This window comes from Drosophila grimshawi, unplaced genomic scaffold, assembly GCF_018153295.1.
Source record: "Drosophila grimshawi isolate 15287-2541.00 unplaced genomic scaffold, ASM1815329v1 contig_311, whole genome shotgun sequence".
NCBI lineage: Eukaryota > Metazoa > Arthropoda > Insecta > Diptera > Drosophilidae > Drosophila > Drosophila grimshawi.
Window position 1 is genome coordinate 1685257 of NW_025063098.1, and position 20647 is coordinate 1705903.

The window sequence follows — 20647 nt, forward strand, 5'->3', positions numbered from 1 at the left end:
ACAAACACACACACACACTCTAAAGTAGACAGACAGGGAGTTGGAGTTGGAGTTCGAGTCCTGGCAGCTGCAGCAAAGGCGAATTTATAACCGTTGTCTCAGACCGAGTCCAGTGGCCCGATTTGACCTTAGTCAAATGTGGGTTTCAGGCGTCGCGCCATATTGCGCACACATACACACACGCACCTTACGCACACACACACACACACACACACGCACACACACACATGGAGACATTAAGTGCAGCCGTCGCCGTCGGCAGCGCAGGGTTGCAATTTCGGGTTGGGTCATCGTCATCTCTGCAACTCTAGCACTTGTCTATGGTGGGTGGTATTTCTATGGATGTGGGGGAGGGGTGGTGCAGGGTGTTGCTGGGTGTTGGCAGCTGTCGCCGTTTTAGCAATTGGCACTAATATTTCGGTATACTACTTAACCCATGCACTAAATGGCGGGACAAGTGTTTTATAGCGCAAATAGAACGCAAAACTTGGCTGGGGTTGCTGCTCAAGTGGCAATTGTTGTTGTTGCTGCTGCTGCTGCTGCTGCTGTTGATGATAGCGCTAGAACGAAGCTGAAACTGGCTTGGTGCTGCGGTGCTGCGGTGCTTGGGAGTTGGGGTGGTGCTTGTTCTGCGCAAATGAAAAGTGGATGAAAGGCGCTGGTGTGTTGGCTGCTTTGCACATTTCCGGGCGCGCATAACGACAACACACACACACACACAGACACACACACACACACACATGCACACACTTTCGGTGGCGACGAGTCAAAATGAGGACAGACGCGAGCTCAAGCTTGTAAATGTATTGGGAGAGGGAGCATGGTGCGCTGGGGGGTGGGGGGTGGCGGCAGGATTATTACCTACGGCTGAGCCCCAATTCTGGCACATGCGTACAACAACAAATGGCCAGCATCTAGTTGGCCCAAACGAAAAATTGGCTCACTTTTTTGGTTTAGTTGCAGTCGAGCAATTTAATAAAGTGCGCACTAAGAACTCACCTGCGACCATTAAGCGATTTGAGCGATTACCTGGTCTAATGCAATACAAAAATCCATCAGCTGACCATCATTAGTAGCCAGTTAGCTCCTCTGCTGCTGTCCTTTTCTTTAACGTTTTTTCATTTTTTTTTTACATTGTTTTTTTGTTCGCTTGCACAACAAACTCGACAGCAATTGGTTAACGTTAACACTTTGCACATGGTTGAAGTTTTGGGGCTTTAACTTGCTGGCAGCAGCAGCATCCTGGGCAGCCGCTGGCTGCAGGATATCTGTGTGTATATGTGTGTGTGTCTCTTTGGCGGCGGCAGCGTCAACGTCAACGGCAACGGCGACGCTGACAGACACAATGTTCTTGGCAATGGCCGCGCTCTCGTTTTCAACGAACTGCTGCGCTCGGCGTCAAATTTCAAACTAAAGTCGGTTGGCCCGGCATGGCCGCAGTTAAAACTCAATCCGAATGCGACCCTCCAAACCCGAGTTACCCAGCTGGACGTTTTTATTATTATCTTTCTTTCTTTTGAAAATTTTTGGAATCTCTCTATTCAGCGTGGAACTCTTCGGCTGTTGTTCAGCACACTAAACTTATGAATATGCAAGTTGTGAAGCTGGAAACATGATGCTAGAAAATATCATAAAATTTAATTAAGCTAACATTTTGGAAGGGCATTTCTTAGTGAAACTTGGAACACTTATGACGATAGTAAAAACATCAAATGTAATCAGAGAAGTATATAATTTATTAGTAATTCTGAATGACATTTCTTAGTGAAACTCTTAGTGAAAGTATTTGATATATTAGGATTTCGGAAGGACATTTGCTAGTGCATCTGGAAACAATCAAGAAGTTAGTAATAAGACCAAATATAACCAAGCATATTTTAGGAAACTGGAAACACTTATGAAGTTAGTAAAAATACCCAATATAACTAAGCAATTATCTGCTATTTAACGATTTCGGAAGGACATTTCTTAGTGAAACTGGAAAGACTAATGAAGTTAATAAAACCAACCAATATAACCAAGCATGTATCTGGAATTTTGGGAAACTGGAAACACTTATGAAGCTAGTAAAAACACCAAATATAGCCAAGCAAGTATCTGATATTCTTGGATTTCGAAAAGACATTTCTTAGTGCATCTGGAAACACTTACGAAGCTACAAAAAATATCAAATTGAACCAAGCAAGTATCTGATTTACTAATAATTCAGAAGAAAAGCTAGTAAACACGATAGATTTTAATCAAGCCATTGGAAGGGCCTCGCTATTTGTTTACGTTTATCGTGCTAATGAAATATTGTATGTATAAGAAATAATAATAATAATATTATAGTTAATAATAATATCTTCAAACTGCCGATAATGCTAGCAATGTCTGCACATTTAACACGCTTATATTTCCCGCTGGGCATATTCAGATACAACAACAACAACAACAGTCGCGCAGGCAAACGGTGCTTTTTGCTAAAGTTGATAACAGCCATATTGCTGTCTTGGTGTGTGTGCACTGAGTCTGTTTTTGTGTGCGTGTGTGCGTGTGTTTGTGTGTGCGTGTGAGCAACACAACCACCTAGCACCTAGCGTCAGAGAGCGAGCAAACAGCGAGTGCGAGTAAGAGAGCGAGAGAGTGAATACACTCAGAGAAAAATACACAAGTGAATGGGTTAGGTTATGGGAGTGAAGATCCATTAAGTGCAAGCTTTAAAAATAAATGTTAACCAATTCTTATGTGGTAAAAACTCTGCGAATTGCTTAAGGCATTTAATGAATATTGCAATCGAAGAAATTATATCTCTAATTTAAGTTGATCTAAATAAATAATCTTAAAAATTGGTCGATGGTCGTATGTATTTTTCGAGGTGCATTAAATTTCATTCATTTTCCAGGACATGCCTCCTCTGTGTATGTGCATATGTATGTGTACGCATGTGACCACACACATACACACACACACACACACACACATTTATACATATAAACGCTGTTTCTGTGTCTGTGCCTGGGAGAGCACCCAGCGCAGAGTAGAGGAGAGTAGAGCAGAGCCGAGTTGGACGTGTGTAGAGTTTGTGGATGATGTTTCCAAATCGAATTGCCCAATACATTTTCGTGTGCGTGCTCAGCAAGGACTCGCAGCTCAACACGGGCAGGAGCGGGGCAATTTACGAGGCCGCGTATCCTTATAGCCTTCGGAGCACGCTCTCTCACCGACTGGAGGAGTCAATGAAACTTCTTTGTTGCACGCTCCGCGTCTTTCAAAATGAAATCAAAGTGGGATATTTAAAGCCTCATTAATCAGACGGCTGCTTTCCACAAGTAAACCCCAGCTCGACGCTGCCACTAGACGAGGTGTCGAGTCTCGAATGTCGAGTGTTCCACAACTCAAGGCTCTTAACTTGAGAGCGTTAATGCGCTCATTAAGATCAAATTTGTTTCATTGATAATTACATGATGTTTGATAGGTGCTACTAAATACTCTTAAGATATATGCACCTAAAGACTATATTTAGTCTTTTATACCTCCTGTCTACATATTCTACAGGTTTGAGTTTTAGCTATAACTATTTTTTATTGCAACCTTGAGAGTAAACTGTACAAATGTGACAAACAGAAAAGGCATTCTAGGTAGAAAAGAAAAAAATAAAAAAGAAAAAAGAAAGCTGCTGCGAGTGAAGGAAATATTTTATCCATTGTTTAGTAATTTGTTAATTTATGACCCATATTTCCTGCAGTTTACTCAGCAATTCTACCTGAAGTATATTTGCAATTGCCAAACGCCTGCTGAGGACATAGTTTGTTATATATACATATATATATATATATATATATATATATATATAAGTATTCGCTCCATGTGATAGCAATGAAATGCAACTAGTCGATTTCTCCTTTGTCGTTTAGTGGCAACGTTGACTTGGAACACTTTCGGAAACTTTTAGCTCTGGTTTATCACTTAAATATATTTGCGTTTATTTTGTAGATTAACACGAACGTATTGTACAATAACTAGTTCGTTATCTGGGCGGTAGCGACTCGATTTATTGTTGCATCGCTTCAGCGGAGTCAATTTGATGATTTGTCGTAATGAATGCTAATTAAACGCATTCGTTTTCTAGTTCACTTGGCAGCCCAGCCTGGCAGCTAGCAGCTAGCAGCATCCACATCAGGCCAGAGCAACAAATTCTTCTTCTACATATCACTGTGCTGTGTGTATCTATGTATTCGTTCAACTTTAACGTTCTCGTATGCCGTGGCCCAAACGGGCCAGGGTAACAAAGTGTGTCAAAATTCTTAGGCGTATCCATGAACAAAACCTTGCCTCACATGCCTTGTCGAGCTCTTGCTGCTGCTGCTGTTGCTGCTGTCTTAGTTTAGCAAACATGCACACAGATAGATACGCATACATAAGCATAAATCAATGTATATAGAAGATAGCAACATGAATGCCCAGATACAGCTACAGATAGCGATGTTCGAGTATGTTTCACACAATTTGGGTATATCCACGGCCTAAGCGTAAATGGAAAAGCAAATAAGAGGTGCTAATTTCATGAGGGTTCAATTAGACGTTTGGCTGTTGTACGATTTCTATTTGGATTTTGTTATTATTGTTAGTTACGGGTCTAGTTTAAACGAAAACACAAAAATTCCTTTACTATTTCTCAATTTCTCTAAAATAAATTAAATCTGTCGTCATTTAGTAGATTTGCGATAAAAAATAAAAAAGTGTAAATTGAAAAAATATTTAAGAAAAAAAAATATAATTCGCCCGAGCAGGGACTTGAACCCTGGACCCTTGGATTAAAAGTCCAATGCTCTACCGACTGAGCTACCCGGGCAGTTGCTGTGCCCTTGCCAAAATACATTTACATTGTTGCAGGAGAAAAAGCTTTTCGATTATAAAAAGCTTTCAGTACATATCGAACAAAGCTCAATTGCCTCCCCCACGAAGATAGTATTATAATTTGACAACGATTGTAATTGTACCTTGCCACGTATGACTCAAAAAAATCTATATTCATTTGAAATTACTAATAAATATATATGTTTGAATTAAATATAAATAAAGCAAAATATTTTGTAAGAATTGCATCGGTACGCCATAAAGCTCGCATCACTTGGTCAGCAACAGTTGCAGTAAACTGCTTGTTATGTCAAAGATTGTTCGAAATAGCTTCAAATAACACTGCTTATATTCGATTTCTTGACACCCAGATGTTCACTTGAAGCAATTAAAATGAATCTATATGTTATATTATATTTTTTATTATTTAAGGAATAAAAAATCATCTTATTGAATACATAATAATGTATTTTAATTATTGAAAACTTAAAAAGGAAAAATCGTCGGACCTGGGATTTGAGCCATGTGCTCACTTTATTGTTATAAAAAATTAGGTTAATTTAAAAAATATTAAATTAATAATATTTATTCACTAGTCAAATGAATATATAAATATGAACAGAAATATATTAATTTTATAATTAAATGTCTTAAATTTTGTTATGAAAAACAATAACAGTCCCTGAGTAGCTGAAAATTTAACAACAGTGCATTTATCTGCCATACCAGAAATACAACCAATAATAACAGGCAGCCATAAAACTCCAACTATTACGAATAAACGACGAATAAATTCGATTAACATTTACACCCATTGAAAATTGTTTTGTGCAAACTTACAGGCAGAAGGAATCATCTCCGACCACATAAAGTATATATTTTTGATCAGGATCAAAAGCCGAGTCGACGAAGCCAAGGCCGTCCGTCCGTCTTTATGAGCCCGCGGATCTCTGAGATTAGAAGACCTAGAGACTTCAAATTTGAAATATAAGTTATCATATAGATGGCGCTAATCAAGTTGGCCTCATTTTACCAATAACCGTCGGCGTTCTCGAATCGGAATATTTAGTTTTCCGATAGAAATAAAAGGCGCGCGTTTGTGTGAGAAGGAGATGGGCATGATAACTTTATTATGCTCTTCAGAACTTTTAAATCGAAATTTGGCAATAAAAATGGTATATTTAAACAGATGGCCTCAGAAGGTATGTTTTATATATAATACTGATCATATCTTTACTTCTCGAGTGTTACTATTAATTCTTAATATTGATGATTTGCTTGCTGTGAAGTTTTCAAGTGTACAAATCAAATGATGTAGAGTCATTCGGGCTATTTGCAAACGAAATCAGTCAGTAAGCCAACTGAGTTATCAAGATATAGGTAAGAAGCACTTGTCGAGAAATCAATTATATACATATGTATATATATATATATATTTATCGATAATGAAAATCTCCACATAAAAATATCGAATTTTGACGGATGGTTCAGAGACCGCAAAACTAAAATCCACAATATTGATTTTGTATTGACCTATGGGGATTCTGTGAACAACTTTTAACGGTTATCGGCTGACCACGATTGAAGCCACAAGTGCATCGAAATGGAAATAGTAAATTACGAATGAAAAATGATGTTAGTCTTTAAGAAAAAAGTTTACTTGTAATCGCTGTAAAGAGAAAATTAATTAATTAAATTTTTGCCTCTCAGCACACCTTTTTGTTTTTAGTTTCCACAAACGAAATAATTGCAATTTTGGTAGCAACATTTTTCGTCGTTCTGTAAACTTGGCTTAAGACTGTAACATAACATCTGTAACTTAACAAGCAACATGTACTTAACATATAATATCGATATCGATCGATATAATTTATGCGATCACAAGCTTGAAGCAGAAGAGCGGAGTTGTTGAGAATAAAGTAAAGTGAGCAGACGCGCTTGAGAAATAAATATAGTTGAGTTTTGACAAAATGTCAGAAGTGGGATAAAGGATTCGACTCCAAGGCTGCAATGCTGTCGCGTTTGAGCACGGTGGCAGCAAGGGACCGTGGCAGCTCTCCAGGGCTGGATGTGACGGAGAGCAAGAGGCGATCGAGAAATTACAAATGCAACATGACGATATTTTCAAGTGCACCGAGTCCATCTAAATAAAATAGCATCAGCTAAAAATTCACACAAGCAGATATGTTTGCAAGGCGTCCGTATCGGCGCCTATCAGCGGCAGACGATTGAAAATAACGGCGAATGTGCGAACGCAGCGAACAACGGCGATAGTCGCGAAGGCGGCTGCCGGCTTGTTGTCGCCAGCGAAAACAGCCGTTGCGAAATTAAGCAGGCAGAGACTGGCACAACTACGATCGAAGTCGTGGAAAAAGGCAGAGGCTCTTTATAGATGGCGATATTCCAATTGTAAAATGAGGTCCTATTGGATTTCGTCCCGTCAAATTAGTGGTGACTCATTACAGTGGATGCACGCTAAACCAACGTGCATTGTTATTAGAGAGCTTAATGGATGAATTTTTTGGGAAGATGATTAAGATAAACCTGCGACAACGTTTTGCAACGCGTCGGCTTCCAGTCGATGCATTCAAGATCGAAGCAGCCGTGGGTCGCCAAGTCACAGATTTTTATGCAATCAAGTTTTTGTCAATTTGACGTCTTCATGTGTTTTATATAAACAAATTGAATATAAAAAATGTTTTGTGGCAAAAAGATTGCGGTCCAACAATTGGCAAGGCTGATAATGGCAGTCCACTCCGGTACGCTATCCCACTACTGCCTACCACGGGAACTCTTGGCTGCTGGTTTTCACCCCTGGCCCGGTTCATCCCTCCTTAGCCAACCTGAATGCCGTGGACTCCTCCGCGGCACCCATATTGATGGCAAGCTTAGTGCGGACGTTCCGTCAACATGGCTGGTCCACTACACAGTGTGATCCCCAGCCTCAGGCCATCCCACAATCAGACTTCACAGAGGCGTGATTACAGAAGCTGCCAACCTTCCAGTCGAAGTTTCCATTTCTCAAACGTCTTTTTGTCAAACTGTTTGCTGCGTTTCTTGTACTGCTCTACCGATGTACTGCTTTCGGTACACTGCTTGCTGTGTTCAGCGCTTTGTCTATAAATAGCATTGAGTAACATTGCTTCCTGGTTGTGTCTTAAAATATGTATATGATATATTATAATTAAAATAAAAGTATATGATTAATTGTTTGGATATTATTATTTTTATTTGAAGAAAAAAAAATAATGATTCGACCTAAAAAACCTGACAAAAAATAACAAAAGATTGTATCGCCCGAGCAGGGACTTGAACCCTGGACCCTTGGATTAAAAGTCCAATGCTCTACCGACTGAGCTACCCGGGCATGTATTTGATGGATGCAAAAGTTTTATGATAAGCGTATTCCCGTTGAGACCTTTGGAAATAAATTGTGCGCAGCTATCTAAACATTGTTAAAAATATGAACACAAAATGCATAGATTTAACATATTGAACTTTAATTGCTTTACTATTAGTAAAATAATTGTATATTGAAGGTATATTTCATTTGGAAATCATATAATATTTGTTGAATGTTTAAGAGCGTTTGCAGATGTGAGTGAAAGTTTGGTCACTTGATTCCTTTTATTTTTTGATTCCATTCTAAGGGGAGTATGTATAAACAACAGTAATATTTAATATAAATACAATAAAAATGTTGTGTTTAATTAAAATGCCAAATGTAAAGCCGACACTATAAAGAGACTTCATGATTTCCTTTCTTAAGATTGTTACGGAAAACAATAACATCCCCTGAGATCTAGTAAATATATCAAAAGTCCAATTTGCATCAAATTTAGTTATACCAGCAGTTATAACCAATAATTTTAAGCAGCCATGCCACGCCTGCTATTGCGAATCATCGCAGAAACATAAATTCGACTTACACTAAGCCCACCAATACTTCTTGAATTTCTATTCCTATCAAAGCGGGTCAAATGACCTTTTAAACAATATAAAAATAATACAAAAAAACAATTAATTATTCTTCAATTGAATTTCAAATTTGGAAAACAATTAAATAATATGCCAACTTTATTCATTTTGCAAATAATTTGGTTCTCGAAGGTACTTTTTCCCCACCCATATTTATTGCATTTGAAACCGATTTTCGTAGTTTTGTTTTCATTGCAAAAACCTATTTGGCCCACGAGAGAATTCGAGCTAGAAATTGTAGACTTTTTCTGTATATTTTCCTTTTTATTTCTTCTTTTCTCGAATTTGATTTTACGGAGTATTTTCTGGCCATTTGATTCGTCGTGTTTACACCGTACTTAGTATTATTGCAAAATCTAATCGCCTCAGGTATACGCATGCCATGTGTTTCAATGCTTACAGATTTGTGCTTTGAACTTGGTAGAATCACTTTTTTGTTTGGCTTACTTTTGTAAATGTCGAACAATGACTCGATTTATATAGTTTTGTGGAGAAGCGTGGCATTCCATCTTTCGCCTGCTTGACGAATTTTGGTAGTTCTCTTCTGTTCCCGCGGATCGTTCCAACAATAGTGGTTCTATTTTTTTTTTTTTAGTAGTTTTGCCCGTAAGCAATTATCTGTTGTGGGGCTTCTTCCGCACCCTGTGAACGGTTCCAGTAGTTTGAGAACAACGAATTCCCAAAGTGGAGTTGAAGCTCCTCTATTTTCTTCCTCTCCCAAATATGGAAATCCATTTATGATGTATTTGGTGCTGTCCTCAGATGCTAGCCAGTATTTGATACCAAACTTATCCGGTTTCTTCGGCATATATTGTGTAAACTAAAACCTCGCATTGGGAAAAGCTGTTCATTGATAGTTACATGTTCCCCAGGTTTGTAGTAATTTTGGCTACTCCCGATGTGTACCATATTAGAGCATACTTTTCTGTTCACTTTTTTTTTATCAAACCTGATAAGCCGCATAATTTTACAAAAATCACTACTGCTCATGGTTTTTGAAATAAAAGCGGGACCCCATTTACTGTTCCATAGATATGAAATATTCAAATTGTTTGCCTGCTATGTCAAACTGCAGAAAACATGCATATAGAAGAGCAATAAATACATTCAGTTGCAAAATATATCAACATATCAATGTCCACAATCACAAGAAATGCAAATCAAGATACTGAATCTTTGCATGGGTCAACTGACCCCTTGCGGTAATTAGGGCAGATTACATATGTTGGTCGGTAAAAATATTAACAAGAGAGGAAAAATATATTCGATGTATTTATTAATATTAATACTGGACCACATATTGCAGTTATTGTTGTCCTGACAGCCATAAATTGATAAGTATTGCCCGCAAAATGGGACCATTACAGTAGATCATTGCCAAGCATGAGCTGGGTACAAGTTAATGTCACAGTATTTTTAAGCATATTCATAATAAAAATGATAAAATTAAAATTCTAACTAATGACAGATCAGTTGTATTTAGCAACACCAGGTTGCCATTTCTCGATTTTAACAAAGTACTCAGCCAATCCTGTGCCCGTAAGTAATGCAGCATCTACACTCAAAAAAAAGAGATTATATTTCTTGAAACTGTGACTTAACGTCAAACCAATGTTCCTATACATCTTCCATAAGTAAAGTTTATCATTAGCCATACTGCTGTACCCCATGAAACGCAGCTAAATATTATTACATTTAATTTAAGTCACCTAAGGCAATTCACATTCATATTGAAGGTATTTTCTCATGAATAAGGGATTTGGTCCACAGTAACGTAAAGCTTACTGTGAGGCAGGCAAAGTGGCATAGGCAGCATTGGTCGTAGACTTCGCGAAACTTTGACAAGTAGAGATATGTAGCATTGCTAAGAATCGTACAAAATACCGAAAGAACCCACAACGTCTCATTCGGATTAACTGGGAATAGGAATGTTAATTCGTTAATGACTTGGCTTACTTTTACTTTTACGGGTACTTGAAGTTTTGAAGAATAAGGCAAAAACGTGTAATTGTTGTCGTTAACCTTAATTGGAACTTGGCAATAATCGCGTCTCTGAATATTCCATTTATGATCGAATAATAATCCGTTCTTTTAATGTATCTGAATCAAACATCAAACAAAGTCCAATGCGGCTCTTCACTTTTATTCACAGGATACGTGTCACAAGATTGCTCAAAGTCGGTTAGAACTCCAAGTTTCTCTACTACATTTACTTGATACTAAAAGTGTAATTTTTGAGGAACTTGTGAGAACTTGTGCAACACAAGTGTAAGCTCAATTTCTGGTGACACATACACCCTCTCTGGTAATCTTTAATGTATTCCACTTTGCCAGTGTAATTTCTCCAGGTTTTAACATTTGATTCATCAAAACACTTGCGTAAAGATAAGATCCATTTTCGAAGGGTTTTATATTCGATTGATCAATTGTATCATTATAATCGCAACCGGGAATCTCCGCTGTGATCTCATCCGGAAGACAGCTAAGTATTAACAGAACTTTGCGTAAATGTCTCAATTTTCTCTATAAAACTGATCAAATCTTCGATTCGTAATTAACTCTTAATATTAACGACGTGCTTTCATTTCAAGATTTCAAGTGAACTAATGAAATATGACTGACCGATACACAAGCGAAACAATTAACTATTATTGAAATATTTGTGGTGAGGGAAGTCAGAGGGGTTATTTGCATTCTAGGTCAGTCAGTAAACCAATCGAGTTATCAATAAATAAGTAGACTAAGTGCACTGTCTATTTGTGGGAATAGGCACTAAGCAGACAACACATAGAAGCGTCAAATCGACAAAAACTTGATTGCATAAAAATCTGTGGTCGTGGGTCGCCTGCTGCTTCGGGTCTTTAAAACAGCGAATCGTAAAATTTTGCAAGCTTAGCGAGTCGAGCAGCGAACACAAGTCAATGCTTCACTGGCTTTTATTCGTATACAAATTTCATATTCTCCAATAGAATAGAGACAAAGCCCTGCATGCTGGGAGTAGGTATAGAATTGTTCTATGTGTGCGAAATTATTTGCAATATTGCTCGTAGCTCGCATACTCTATTGGGCACTCGATTCTCAATTTTATTAGTTTTTGGGCCAGCGATGTATCCTTTAACTGTAAATCAATTTTGTGACCACAGACCGCAAAATGTATGGTGAAAATTTAAAAGACGGTATCATCTACATCTAGGTGAAGGCAAGTTGCATATCAAAAAAATAGTGGATATAAAAAATGTTTTGTGGCAAAAAGATTGCGGTCCAACAATTGGCAAGGCTGATAATGGCAGTCCACTCCGGTACGCTATCCCACTACTGCCTACCACGGGAACTCTTGGCTGCTGGTTTTCACCCCTGGCCCGGTTCATCCCTCCTTAGCCAACCTGAATGCCGTGGACTCCTCCGCGGCACCCATATTGATGGCAAGCTTAGTGCGGACGTTCCGTCAACATGGCTGGTCCACTACACAGTGATCCCCAGCCTCAGGCCATCCCACAATCAGACTTCACAGAGGCGTGATTACAGAAGCTGCCAACCTTCCAGTCGAAGTGAGTACTTTCTCAACGTCTTTTTGTCAAACTGTTTGCTGCGTTTCTTGTACTGCTCTACCGATGTACTGCTTTCATTTAAAATATTGGCCATTTACTACGCGTGAACACACTGCTTCTAATCTTGCATACGTGCTGTTCACACAGCGTTGCTAGGCAACTGCTTTGTTAGTGTACTGCTTTTGAACTGCTTACATGTTTTAACACCTAGAGCACGCTGCCACGACATTAATACAGTCCAAATTAAAATACTTTTGATTTTTAAAAAGTTATTGAAAATGAAGTGCTTCTCAAAAAAGAATGTTTAAAAAACAAATAAAGACATTCATAAAAAAATAGAGCTCGCCCGAGCAGGGACTTGAACCCTGGACCCTTGGATTAAAAGTCCAATGCTCTACCGACTGAGCTACCCGGGCATACATTTGCTGATGGTCAAGGAACACTTCTGATAAAGTCGATAGAAACAGGATCATACGACTAGGAGGAGTATAAGCAATTACCAAATCCAGGAAAACACTATGGACTCTACAATTTAAAATAGTTTTATTTTTATGCCATATTCATACATGCTTACATATGTTTTGTTTGTTTTGATTTATTTATATTTGTATGGTTTTATGGATTTATAGTTGAAAGTTTCATTTTATAATCATTGCATACGCAATTGAACCCATATCGTTGTATAAATATGGATCTCATTTAAAATTATTTATATAATTTTATTTTTACATGGAATGCAGTTAAACTTTTTGCTCTGACGCACGATGTGCTCCCCTATCCCAAAACTACAAACTTTGAATTGCATTTTGATTGAGAAATCAATTCGTTTGGACAAATTCAAAAATATACATAAATTAAACAAAAACAATTAATTCATTTGTGCTAAGTTTTTTTTTGTTTGTTTTTTTTTCCTTTTGTTTGAGTTTGCCTGTTCATTTTTTTGTTTTGTGTGTTTTTCTTGTTTAATATCTTAATGCCCTGGTTTTGTATTTATATTACTTTTCACTAAAATTTGTCTTGCTAATTCGATACATATAATTTAGGCTTATCAGCTAGGTTCACATAGACTACCGATAGGTTCTAGAATGCACTAACCTTAGCTTAGCGAAAAGTACAGCATAAATAATTACATTACATTTAGATATAGGTTTTTGTTTTCAGTTTTCTGATTTGTTTTTTTTTTATCTTTATTTTTTTGTTTTGTTTTTATTTTTAATCTTAAGGGTTTAACAATTTGCGCATTGCCATATATATATATATTCAATTGTAATGCACACTTACGCTACAAGACAATATGTATAGAATTTGTTATAGGATTTCGATTTACAGACATAAAAGATGTGATTCAACTCGAAATAATATTATTGAGAGAGCTATAGATGATTCTCAGTGGCCATAGAGCTATAGAAATCTGCTAAATTTCCGCATAGAGCCACAAATTGATCGTTTGCCAAATTTCCTGTTGTCCTCCGAATTTGTTCATAATTGGGTGCAAATAAAACAAGTTTGTTTTTAGTTATGTATTAAATAATTTTGAGTTAAATTAGTAAAGCATTTGAATAGCTGCTAAAGCACGTTCAACAAAACACAAATTAAACACGAACATTTCGGTTCACATTATTTAAAAAGTAGCTCTCGAGCAAAACAATTCATTTATAAAAAGAAACACAAACATAATAAGGCGCCGCTTGAGAGTGGGGCGCTCTGCTATATACAAAACTAAACAAAGCCTTATTTGGGTAGATATGCATATACATAAATATATACATACATATATTATGTACGACTGATAGGTATTAAGTACACATTTGAGGATATTAGAATTAGAATTAAGTGTTAAACGAAAACTAACTTTAATAGAAATCACTTTGAAATTATTGCAAATATTACGTTCGATTTTGCTGGGTTTTTTGTTCATTTTGTTTTTGTTCGTCTGTGCGGCTTAGGCCTAAAATTTATGCTAGACTTAAAACTAATAGCTTTTCGAATACTGCTTAGAGAAAGAGGTTTATCATACTGGATGTCCAACGGCAACTAAAGCATACTCCAGATCCCTGCCCAGGCTCAAGCCCAAGGCTCGAGCTGTGTGCGTGTGCTCGTTTGATGTGTGCGCGTCTGTGTGTGTGAGAGTGTGTGTGATTGTGTGTGTGTGTGTGTGTGTGTGTGTGTGAGTAGGAAGGCTCGGAGAGAACTAGACAGTTCCACTTCCAGTATCATAAACCCAAACGAGCCGCGCTCCAGCAACGGCTCGTTTCTCAGCTTAACACGAATCAGTTGCAAACAAGAAGCATCGTCTTTGATGTTGGTTGATCGACGGCGGCGGCGGTTGCGGATGCAGATGCGGATGCGAATGCGGAGGCAAGGCAGTGGCAGTGGCAATTGCAATGGCACAGGCACCGGCTCAGCAGCAGAACAAATTGCAGTCCACAATATCCGCTTTGTACTCCAGCTCCAGCTCCAGCTCCAGGTCTTGGCTCAGCTCTGGCTCGGGCTCACAGTCCGAGTCCAGCAGCTGGTCAAGCTGACGTTGTTGTTGTTGTTGTTGATGTTTTTGTTGCTGCTGCAGCTGTTGCTGCTGTTGGTGCTGCTGCTGATGCTGTTGCTGCTGCTGCTGCTGCTGCTGGTGCTGCCTGATGATAACCTGAGATCAGAACTCTTGCGGATATTTAATGCAATCGGCATTGGCATTGCTGGCATTGGCCACCGCCGCGGCGGAGCTGAATAGCGAATTGGAGACGGCATTGCCGGCCCCAAGATTGCTGCCACCTCCGCCATTGGCGCTGCCGCTGCCGAGCACCGAGGCCGCTGTAGCATCCTGAGAGCCCTGTGACTGATAGCCGCCGGCCACGCTGGCCGCTGCCGCCGCCTGATATGGTTCCTGATACAACTGATTGAGTCTCTAACCAGTACCCGAAAAGTGCCACGCGTCCTATGCGCTCAGATGCGCGAACTGTGACGGATGGATATCGAACTGGTGATAGGGATGGCCATAGGGGCCCATATGATAGGGCACAATGTTCATCGATGCCATCTTGTGCTCCTTCTTCCACTTCATGCGGCGATTCTGAAACCAGATCTTGATCTGTCGCTCCGTCAAACAGAGCGCGTGCGCGATCTCAATGCGTCGCCGGCGCGTCAGGTAGCGATTGAAGTGGAATTCCTTCTCCAGCTCCAGTGTCTGATAGCGGGTGTATGAGGTCCGTTGTCGTTTCGTCTCGCCATTGGCATTCACAGTACCTGCAAAAGTTGTCAAACCGTTTAGCATTAGAACATGTTGCAAACTGAGTTCAGTAAGGGAAATAAAACAACAAAATTAAAATTCTACATTCATAATTAAGAATCGAAATAATACAATCCAGGAACGAGCCCAATGTCCATAATCAATGCTACGTAAATCTTGTTCTCAACATTTTTTACACTTAGCTGGAGGGCGTTTCTAGGCAATCGACAAGGCCTCAAGTGGACAAGGCACCGTTCAAATTAAGTTTAAGTTTAATTTTCTTTTCCTTCCATTTTTTTATTTCTTTCTTGTCTACGATGGGGCAAGGTAGTTTTGTTGTTTATATTGTGATTTTCTGCAACGATGCTCATTTCATAAATATGACGTGTCAAGGTGCAATTTGATTTCACCGCCGAAATCGTTTCTCATTGTTATAGTTGTTAGCAAAGAAATCAACAATATGCTCGCCCAAGGAACGGGGCTCGATGCAGTATCATTCTTGGTAGACATACTAGAGCCTCGACAGGTACTGCTTCTGCTGCTGCTCAATTTCAGTGCATTCCTCCCACCTCTCGGCTCGCGGCTCTCGGCCCAAAAGATAATGACAATTTCCTGTACCCAACAGTTACCACGCCCCCCCTTCCCGGCAATCCAAGCCGAGGGCCGCACCAATCGAGTATTGTCATTTTATGTGGTTGAACGAGGGCGTTTGGAACGCGTCGTTCGTAATGAGGGGGCGGTTTGTGGTAAAGTAGACTTTTAAAAGCCATTTACCGTGGCGTGTTATTTGGCCAAGTCAATTGGCCCGCCCGGTATTTAACTCACTAGAGAATGAGACAAAGCCTCACACAAACACAAACACACACACAAACACACACACACAGTCAGTCAGTCATTCCGTGAAATGTGTGGCAGTCAGTCAATGTGATAGACAGGCCAACTGAGGAACGCTTCATTCTGTCAGCACTTTGGGAAAGCCGACAAATGTTCTTTTTGGACCCCTTGGTCGCCACATTATGCAGCGCACCACTGAGCATATATGGGTCACGGCCCATTGCTGAACGCCAAATGGGCTCTGCAAAGTAAAAGAAATGCTTCCAAACGCATTTGCTCGCTTGCAAATGCCTCTCAAAGAACCGATGAGCATTGTAAGATACAAATATTTGAATTTATTCTTTGAATAAATGAATTATACACAAATGAAATATTTGATTTATCAATCGGAAATACAAGTTGTAAGGTAATGTGCCCAGTTAGGATTGTATATTCTTCAAATGGCTTAGCTATCATAGTTAAATAAATCCAACTGATCACAATCGAAAACCGAGTAGCTTGAAAAATCTAGTTCTCGTTTATCATAGGCAGATCAATTGTATTTATTTAGTTATGTATACTCTTATCGATAACTGTCAACTTTCACGTATATCAATGCAAATCGATATTCAGTTGAAATAAAGTACACAAATGTAAAGATATCGATTTCCAATTAATATACTATCTACCCCGAGTGATCAACTGGGAATATTGCAGATTTGTTGTTAGTCTAAAAGCATATTCACATTGAACAGACAACTATCAAAAAGCCTAAGCATTGATCAGCTGTATTCCGTCCTCTTTTAAAGGGAACAATTTATTATTGAGACTTTAAGTCAGCTTTCCTATAAAAAAAATAGTTCGTTGTGACGTTAAATTTAAATTCTTTGATAAAAATAAGTAAATCTCTCTCCCTTTCTATAGCTGTCTCTGTCTCGGGCTCTGCTTTTGTGTTTTGGTGTTTCCTTCTTTTTTTAGTTTAGTTTAGTGGTCGACGTGACGTTGTCGGAAGATGTCGGGTCACATCAATCAGTAGGAAATCTAAATGGAATTTGTGATTAAAGTTGAAATTAATTACCACTCATTTAATTAAAGTGAATTTGACTGTGGCAAATACCGAAGCGCCGCTCGCCAAAAACCAACAAACACACACACACACACACACACACACACGCACATGAGGCAGACATCAAAAGCACTTTTGCGCTAGTCACAGTCATGTCTAAAAGTCTTCGTCCCTGCGCGCCTTGCTGTGAACCACAACTCGTCGTTGGGTGCAATTTGGCCATCCTGAACGGGTTTAAACTAATGACCACGTAAACAGCGAGCAGACAGTAAGCAGACAACGACATCGCCTCCATCACTCATGTGGATCAACAATAGAGAGAGACAGATAGCGAGAGAGAGAGAGAGAGAGAGAGAGTGAGTACTTGAGCACTAGCTCTGACCCATTTCGGTCAGTTAGCAGCGCTGTCAGTCAGCTTATCAAGTATCAAATTTGATTCAGAAACTAATAACTCTCGCAAACCATTAGACCACATAGCATATCAAAAAGTGCCAGAATACGCCAAAAACTTTGCAGACGGCGACCACTCGGCCAAGGCAGCACCTCATGCAACATTCAGTGGCATGTGATGTATGAAGTGCAGACGCAGCTTCACTTGCAGGTTGCACTTATTGTTCAAACCATTGCTGACCTTGCCCAGCTAAAAAACAAAATGGACTACAAAAAACTTGCATTGTCCATAGAAAATCAATATGCATTCAAGCTGGAGGCCAGTTGGGGAACGTTCCCGGTTTGCTCCTCTTCTGGTTTGTATATGGTATCATGGACAGGGGGACAGGGGTGCATACAACACTTGCACTGCCGCCAAACCATTTACAATTGTCAAATGCTGCTGTCATAAGATGTTGCAATTTGTTTACACATGCAACACACTCACAGCTGCGGCCGCAGTCATCATGCGCGTAAAGTATCTGTGAGATACATGTAAAGTAGCTGGGGATGCCTGAACAGCATCTTTTGGATTACTTATGGGATTTGGTATGGAAACCTTTCACAATTATAATACTCTCAAGTTTTAAGTTGAAACTGAAATTTTAAAAAAACAAGAACTTTTATGTTTAAATACAAAATTAATACAAATTTTTTTATTTTTTTTTAAATTTAAAATTGAATGAATATTTTGAGTTTTTGTTAATAATGTCTTTTGCTGGATATTAGAATTTATTTTAAAACTAAGACCACATGAATGGGGTATTTTGTAGCCCTGGAAACGTGTTCCATTTAACAAACAGCATTATTTATGTCTAAATCAGTCTTCAGACGGGAGACTTGATTTCCAGCTAAAGATCAACACAGAATCCAAACCAAAGCAAACTAAACCAAACCGATTGCCCGGCAACCCGTTGAGGGCTCAACTAAATGTCACCAATGCGGCTGCAAAACTGACACTGGGAATGGGAATGGGAATGGGAATGGTGCTGATGCTGTGACTGGAAGTAGGAGTGGGAATGGGAGTGTGACTGGGACTAACTACATATCTACATACATTCATTCTTCACATACATGCGTACATTCATACATACATACATCCATACATACATCCATACATACATACATAAGTAGCGCATCGTTGTCGCTTGTCGTCATGGCCAGGCGCAAAGCCCCATAAGTTGACAGCAGTTGGCTGTGGCACTGGCACTGGCACTGGCACCTGGCGTGTCATATCACTTATCGCAGGGGCATGGGAATGGGCTCGGGATGAGTACACATACTTATGTGTAGGGGCATGGGTATGGGCATGGGCATGTCGGCTCTTGACAGCGCCAATGAGCGAACATTCGAAGCGTTTTACAACTTTGTGCCCATTTCGCTCGCTTAGTCTAGTCATCTCATGAAATACTATATAGACATATTGGATTTTGCATATACATATATCCATATATATGTATATATATGTATACGCTTATACTTTTAGCGCTGTGAATGAGGAATTTCGTGTGTATATGTGTGTGTGTGTGACATTTTTGTTTGGTCTTTTGTTTTGATCTTTTGCATTTCATTTTCATGTAAGATGACGTCAAAGTCAAACGCTGACAGCCTCTTAACATATCAGTTGATATTTGAAATTTGGTGCATGCAAAAATTCTGCATCAGAATTTATTAAGTGACACACAGACCGAGACAGAGACGGAGACTGAGACAGCGACAGCGACAGGACACAAACTGTGGCTGCCACAAACTCAGATCACTGGCAATTCTGAAATTCTGCAGTTCTGCAATTCAAATTGCCATTGTCTTCTTGCCACATTTTGCATACGCGGTTCACGGAAGGGGGCGGAAGCCGATCATGTTGTGATTGACACAAGATTAGCATACGAACACAGGTTCAAAGTTAAGCTCAAAACAATTGGCCTAGGTCAAGAGACAGGAGAGTTAAGTTGGAGTTGGAGTTGGAGTCAGAGTTGCCATTGCAATTCGGCTTAAAGTTAATTGTTTTTTGCTGCCGCCGGTGCTTATTCATCATCATCTGCGTCGTCGTCATCGTCTTCGCAAATAGAAATAAATAAAAAATGCTTGCGGCTTGTCACAAACACTTGTAGTGGTCATTTGTCAGCGGCCGGCGGTCTGCCCCGCTCTGGAGACACTTGAGGTATAAAAAATAAATACGAAAAAAAACAACAACAACAAAAACACCAACAACAGCCGAACTGAACATCGTCATCGTAATCAGCCGCGCAACGTGTGCGGCATGAAGCTCACTGAATCCCAGTTACTGTCAGCCGTACGAGCCAAGTTCATCTTGCAACTGGCTGGAGTTCGGAGTCGATCTTATCGCAAATAAATAACAACAACAACAATAACAACAAAAAGAGCCGTACTAGTTTCTGTTGTTGTTGCAACAGCGAAATGCGGCAACAACAACAATAACATTAAAGGTATTTCAGCATCTGCAATTTGCGCTCGAGATCGCAACTAAAAGTTCATAAATCAACGCACTTCCGATTACGCAAGATCACAAGTGGTTACTGTGGCTAGTGGCCCGTGGTAAGTGGTAAGTGCCACAAAAACAGCGACTTGCTGCAAACGGCTATTTAGTGGCTCGGCTAATGAGTCGTTTACCCAAAACCATTATCAGTGTCAAAATGCAGTCAAATGATCATCAGTCATAAGTGAGACCCGCTCGATAAGTTGAAGGTGTCCAGGGGATGAGGTCGCTGAGGGGCAAACACAAAAACACTGTTT

The 20647-nt window shown here is 39.4% G+C and overlaps 1 protein-coding gene and 3 non-coding genes across 5 annotated transcripts in view; all 4 read right to left on the reverse strand.

The window, feature by feature from the left end:
* Positions 1 to 4761: 4761 nt before the first annotated feature.
* Trnak-uuu lies at positions 4762 to 4834 on the reverse strand. The gene has a single exon. It is a non-coding gene; the product is annotated as a tRNA-Lys (tRNA).
* A 3299-nt stretch (positions 4835 to 8133) lies between these two features.
* Trnak-uuu lies at positions 8134 to 8206 on the reverse strand. Its single transcript has one exon. It is a non-coding gene; the product is annotated as a tRNA-Lys (tRNA).
* Positions 8207 to 12708: 4502 nt separating this feature from the next.
* On the reverse strand, positions 12709 to 12781 carry Trnak-uuu. The gene has a single exon. It is a non-coding gene; the product is annotated as a tRNA-Lys (tRNA).
* Positions 12782 to 14947: 2166 nt separating this feature from the next.
* The window catches only part of LOC6563100 (homeotic protein Sex combs reduced), a 30254-nt gene continuing 24554 nt past the window's right edge, over positions 14948 to 20647 (reverse strand). For both annotated transcript variants that reach the window (XM_032737543.1, XM_032737544.1), the window contains exon 3: positions 14948 to 15602. In XM_032737543.1, the coding sequence (XP_032593434.1) occupies positions 15295 to 15602 (308 nt within the window). In that variant the 3' untranslated portion in view covers positions 14948 to 15294. The remainder of the gene's footprint in view (positions 15603 to 20647) is intronic.